The sequence below is a fragment of the Syngnathus floridae genome, chromosome 3, assembly GCF_059516105.1.
Source record: "Syngnathus floridae isolate MCC-2025c chromosome 3, RoL_Sflo_1.0, whole genome shotgun sequence".
Taxonomy (NCBI): Eukaryota; Metazoa; Chordata; class Actinopteri; order Syngnathiformes; family Syngnathidae; genus Syngnathus; species Syngnathus floridae.
The window spans coordinates 11,742,532-11,748,690 of NC_142415.1; the positions used below are offsets into that span (position 1 = coordinate 11,742,532).

General features: G+C 39.5%; 1 protein-coding gene across 3 annotated transcripts; it reads right to left on the reverse strand.

The window, feature by feature from the left end:
- Positions 1 to 270: 270 nt before the first annotated feature.
- Positions 271 to 5,630, reverse strand: sinhcafl (SIN3-HDAC complex associated factor, like). Of its 3 annotated transcripts, none has more exons than XM_088372001.1 (6): positions 5,484 to 5,630; positions 4,436 to 4,604; positions 3,323 to 3,422; positions 2,711 to 2,825; positions 2,211 to 2,361; positions 271 to 2,009 (listed from the first exon to the last, which is right to left on the reverse strand). In XM_088372001.1, the coding sequence occupies exons 2-6, from the start codon at positions 4,561 to 4,563 to the stop codon at positions 1,817 to 1,819; spliced, it is 687 nt and encodes a 228-aa protein (XP_088228127.1). In that variant the 5' UTR covers positions 4,564 to 4,604; positions 5,484 to 5,630; the 3' UTR covers positions 271 to 1,816. The 3 variants fall into 3 exon arrangements, with proteins under 3 accessions (XP_088228127.1, XP_088228124.1, XP_088228126.1); XM_088371998.1 differs by having other exon boundaries at positions 2,211 to 2,379; XM_088372000.1 differs by lacking the exon at positions 5,484 to 5,630 and adding an exon at positions 5,172 to 5,468 and having other exon boundaries at positions 2,211 to 2,379.
- Between the last annotated feature and the right edge of the window lie 529 nt (positions 5,631 to 6,159).

Sequence of the window (6,159 nt, forward strand, 5' to 3'; positions counted from 1 at the left end):
GGTCAAATTAAGTTCCATTGTAACAGCTACGGTGCATGTTAGGTTAATCCTGAAAATACACTAAGTATCTGTGTCCTTTTAAAAACCTGTTTGTCTCGGTGTGGACACTCAGTACGTAAATAAATCTGATTGGATTGTTTTTTAACGAAAATAATAATACCGACAACCAACTACCACTGTACAGTATACCAAGAAATCACGTTTCAAATTTCTTGACTTTGTTTCGTCAAGATGGCTACCAGGCGCCATCCAGCGGTGAAGACAAGTAACTCAATGACACCGTTTAATTTTTATTTTACCTTATTACAGTACAGCTCTACGCGGTGGTACAGTATACAAAAAGAATTGAAAAAACATTATAAGCTTGCATGTTCAACGGAAGTGCGCAAAAACATTTGGAAAAAACGCTTTACACCAGCTGTCAGTTAAAAAAAAAAAGTTTTGCAATAAATAAATATAAATTACATGAGAAGATAAGGTTAGGTAATCCGTTAAGGCACATCTCAATTTCAAAAATGCACCTGCCAAAAAAGCTTATTAAGCAGTTTAAAAGGAGCCAGCCTCCTTTCAATGAGAACCTTAACAAAATAAAATAACCCTGCCACAGCAAAACCAGTTCTGATGGTTTAGAAAAAGAAGAAAAAAAAAAGGGGGGGGGGGGGGCAAAGACAGCATGCCATGGCTATCACAGTGCAACCTGAGCATCATGAACATTAGATATATTTGGGACAATAACAATGAATGGTGATTATGGGCTCTTTATACAATTCAATTTGGTAGATTCAGGACCAAGGTCACTTAAAGCTGGAAAACAGCAAGTGACCGAAAGCCACACATTCAAAACGTCTGCATAGTTTTTGACAGTTGACATGACAAATCACATGCAGTCACCTACGCACACTATTTCGAACATATTACACTTCCCTGAACTTTGGACCAAATAAAAATACATGCACTTTAATTGATGTTTTCGCTTCATCGTCAATAGGAATGGTAAACTGGATCAGCATGAAAAGTCTATGTAGTGGTTCCCCATTCTTGCAAACAAAACTTGTTTCTGTGGACCACAACTCCACGCATTTACCCAAAAAAAAAATTCATTTCATTGGTGGCTGTACAAAAGGAATAAATACACAATTTGTTCGCCCCAAAAGGCAGAGAAACATACTGCATGTATTTTCTAATCACATCTACTCAAATCAATGTGCTCCAAGTATTGGGGGGGGGGAAGGGTTCCAAGTTGTGACATGCTTCATCTGCCCAAAACCTCACAATGGCTGTCTTCTACAAAAATATTAAAATCTAATTTAATTCAATTTTCTCCCTGCTTGTCGCTAACATTCACCCTCGTATGTACTCTACTAAAAGGTCACATGTGAACCAGGCAACAGGATAGATAAAGGTTTGCAGCATCATGTGAAGTAATAACTCCGAGGGTGGGCTGGTTCTAGAAATAGCTGGTGTTTTCCAAAATGCAAATTACGGAAATATAGAACAGTTTTGATATGTATGAAAGTGACAAAATATTTACACATGAACCACACAAATAACCGAAAATATACAAATGAGTTTTAACAAAAATCTCTCCTCTTCCTATAAATAAAACTAATGCCCATAAGTTCTTTTTTTTAATTTTTTTTTTTTTATCAATTTTGTGTTTTGTATTAAAAAAAATATATACAAAAGTTAAAATAATACCCATATGAGAAAAAAAAAAAACATCTAACCAAGTGATCTAATGAAAATGGGGAAAAAAAAGGGAAGTCTGCCACTGGAGACAAATTCCGGGTGAGTTCCTTGGACAACTCTTGCGAGGTTAAACGAGAGCCATCACCAGGTTTCTTTCTTCCGGAAGTTGTGGCGGGAGTGCTTCCGGATGGAGGGAGGCAACTTGCGTGGATGTCAGCGTCTTCTGCGTTTTGGAATTGCAGCAGGGCTTGAAGATCCGGGGATCGATGATCACCTCTCCAAAGCGGCCCTTGTACACGATCCCGCAGCACACTTTTTGCCTGCACAAGAAAAAGAAACAACATGAGAAAACTCATGACCTCAATCGCTCAAGACTTTGTAAACAGAGTAGGCGTTTAGAGTGTCGTCGTTCACAGGATGCAGATACATCCTAACAACTTGTCATTTTAAAATCAGCACCCTTTCCAGTAGAAGAAGTAAAAATCATCACCCTTTCCAGTAGAAGAAGTAAAAATCATCACCTTTTCCAGTAGGAGCGGTCCAAGAACGAGAAAGCGGTAGGTGAAGAGCGCCTCTGTTTGGACTCTATGTCCGAGCCGTCATCGGACAGATTGCTGTAGCTGGGCGACTGGGCGGGAGACACGCTGGAGGTGGTGCTGTGAGCATCCGAATCTGCTTGCAAAACAAGACCTTTAGTCAAAAGGAGAGATCGGACGCAACGTGTGGTTATTTATTCAACAGTGGTTAGGTCAGCAAGGACTGAACACTAAGTTTTTTTTTGTTTTTTTATCCAATCAGATTTCAGCCTCATTGTGTTGCCATGTTAATTTAATCCACCAAGGTCCTCCAGTAGACAGTTTCTAAATTTACTAATCAGCATCACTGCTGGTGAGTATGATGACAAGTATATATGAATACATAGTTATGCATATTTATAACTACAGACAAATACTTTCACTGCGATACACCAATTTTTCCTTCTCTCACACACAAATGTAGCCAAATAGATGGATGGACTCACTTTGTCTCTTTAACTTGTGAAGCCTCTTCAGCTTGCTTTTCTTCTTGCCATCGCTGTTCTTGATCTTTTTGGGTTTTGTCACTTTGAAGCCGGGTCCAGCTCTGGCATCCACCACCTGCATCATGTCAGACAAAATAACACATCTGATAACAGAACAGTATTTGATCAGGTGAAAAGCAAAGGTGACAAGACACTGCATTCTCCACAAATCATTCTGGAAGCCGACACACACACACACAAAAAAATATTTTAAAATGTATGGGAAAAATGTAATCCAAATCTATTTCCTCATTGTCCTCATAACATTCCATGATGCTCCTGTCCATCTTCTTTGGTCTTATAAAGACCAAGATCTCAGCAGACGTTACCTTTACCTCCTCACTAAGATCCTTTTACATTGTGGAGCTCTCTGTAGCCGGACAAAACTATAACAAGCCAATATGAAAAAGTAGGGAGTTAAAATTACACAGACATTCTCAAATATAGGGAATAAAATTAAAATGTCAAAAAAGACATACTGAAATAAAAGTACAGACACCTGAAAAGTCTTCTTAAGCACACTAATGATTTTTTTTTTATACATAATACATAAGGAGGGGAAATGTGACTTACATGGTTCCAGTTCTTCTTGGAGCCATTGGGAAGTTTCTTCCATCTCTTCACCAACAACACACAGGCATTGCAGATGTCTCCAACACGGTCCTCCGACAACCTATCAATGTACAAATCAGAGATTCTTTGACTTCTAACAGCAAGTACGACAATCATAACAGTTTTTGAAGCACTTTCAGCAAATCATCTGAGTCTTGCGAACTTGGGGACTTCCATCTCTGTTCTCAACCAGCTAGCCGAACTGCTCACATGCTACAGACCTAAGTGAGCTTGGAGGGTCTACGGTTTTGAGGGTATTAGTCATATTGATCTTGTTTCTAACTCTCTTTTTCTATGCTTTCCTTATATAGTTGGACTAGTGTTAGCCATAGTTTTGCCCACTCAAGTCAGATGACTGTGACCAGGGAGTACAGTAAACTAGTCACAGGACATGCAGTTGGAGGAAGCTTGTTGAAGACATTTTTTTAAACATGAAGTAACATATAATAGTAGCAAAAATATTTGGAAGGTCATATGGCTGAATCTAGTTTGGAAGCACAAGGTCTGGGAATAGGATATGTTCGTAAGTAAAGGTACGGACGGTAGTATTGCGATTTCTGTTTTCAATACTGCATCTTTACAGGTCAAGGGCAACAATTGATAAAAAAAAAAAAAAAATTGTCATTATCAATGACTGACATTTTTAGACAGATGTATCGGACAAAATTAGTAATTGAATAATCCACAATAAACAATGTTCATTTCATCCACTCTCAATTTGAAATAATGCTAAATTTTTAATAAATTAATTGATTGAATTTAAAAAAAAATTAAAAATTGCAATTCTAGTTACATTACTGAAAATGAACAATTGTAAGCCCCCAAAACATGCACAGTTTGAACATGAACACTTGTGCATCAATATATGACAATAAAAAATCTTGAATGATTCAATTCAGATGTATTGCACACAAGTCAAATCCCAATTTCTATATACATATGAGCATACCACCAAATGTAGAGAATAGTTTAATACTAAATGGTCGATGACTCTGAGTCTTGCCACACTTTGACAATCACGAGCATGCCAAAACAACAAAAGGAAAATAAAGCAGCACAAGTGTGACATGTTACCCAAAACAGAGCCGGAACGTGTCTTCATATCGACTGCTGTCTGTGAAACGCGAGCTGGATGACTTGGTCTTGCAGATGCAACAGCCGTCGTTACTCCGGTAGATCTTTGACTTGTGAAAACCAAACATAGTCTTGCTTCTTTTGCAGCTCGTTGCACACGTAAAACAACCTGGACGACGAACACAGAAATGAGCGATCGTTCAACGAGTCGTGCACAAGAAACATACGCTCTGCGCTGCACATACACACACACACTGGCGCTCTCCACCATTGTGCAGGGGGGCGGTCCCCGCACCGAGCACACGTTAAAAGATTAAAGTAGCGTTTTGAACGTAGATGCGTGAGACTTGAATTGAGATTTTTAGACAACTGAACGCAAACACTTGTGCTTGACTGGGCCACTTTTTGCAAAAATCGAGCATTTGATGTCGATTTAAATACAGCTCAACTGTGGCTTCACAGGAAACCAAACATGACTTTTAAACTCAAACTGCAAGGCGACGTCCAGCAACTGACAACGACGGCGCTTCTGCACACCGTTGTTAGCACGCAACATACTTGAGTGTAAAAAGTGCAAATATCCTTTTAAAAGTCTGTAGGGCTCATTCGACAACCGAGTGCAAAGACAAGCAGGTCGCGTCAATCGGAGAAACAAAAAGCTACTCGGGACGATTTGTTGAAGCATCAAACACTTGGTTTCAACACGGACAACTTTGTTTCACTTTGGGTTATTTACTTCAGTTGGATGTCTTGGTCAAAAGGCGAAACGTCGCGCGAAGATCGGTGTTCCCTTTAAATTTAAACTTTTGCCCGCTAGAGCGCCAAATGTGGCTCATTGTTGTTAGCTGTTAGCATGCTGGCTCGCTCGCACCACGCCATGCTGCCATTCACTTCCATTGTCGGCGGCTCTTTGTGCAGCCCACACGCCACTAGAAACGACAACTACACAGTCAACATTAAACAACATTCCCAGTTCACTTCACCCTAAACACATTAGCACCATTTTACGAATGTCAACACGACCTAAAGGAAATAAACGGCGACTTACCGATGAAAAACTTTGAATCTTGGCCGTTTTCTTGTCACGCACTGCGCATGCTCCTTACTACGACTGCATACAGCTGGACATTAAAATACGATTAGCATAAAAAGACCGAATGAAGCGAAGCGCGGGAGCGCACGATGACCAAATAAGGCGTGCAGGCGTTGGGTTTGAACTGGGCTCGACCAATCGGAGACAAGCAAAGATTAGTAGAATGCTGGGAGTTGTAGTGAACGGCTCGACAGGAGCGTTGTTGATGGCTTACGTAAAACTACATTACCAACAATTCACCTGGGGCACGACTTTAAAGATAAACAGCCATTTGACATGGCGCGAACGAGTTTGTTTACATATTCTGTCGCGAAAGACTTCGCGTAGACCATTATTAAAAGAAAAACACCCATCGAAAAATGTATGAATGGGGACTTTAGTGAAAGAAAATTGGATCTTCCATATTAATTCGATCTTATATAGACAAACAAACCACGTATGAGCCTGGATTTGTGCATACTTACTGACTTTATTATCCTAATAGCAATCACGTTGGTATTTTATTTAATCGATGACTACATTGAGTTAAAAATAACGGGCAATTACTCTATTAGGCTGACTGTATTTTCTTCAGAACTCTATTTAAATATGCATGGAAAGTCAAACTCATAATTTGCACATTTCACCCAGA

Coding starts and splice junctions, on each gene's coding strand:
- sinhcafl (XM_088371998.1), bottom strand. CDS start 4,563: ATGTTTGGTTTTCACAAGTCAAAGATCTACCGGAGTAACGACGGCTGT. Junction 3,423..4,435: donor ACGTTCCGGCTCTGTTTTGG/GTAACATGTCAC, acceptor GTACATTGATAG/GTTGTCGGAGGACCGTGTTG. Junction 2,010..2,210: donor GACCGCTCCTACTGGAAAAG/GTGATGATTTTT, acceptor TTTCTTGTGCAG/GCAAAAAGTGTGCTGCGGGA.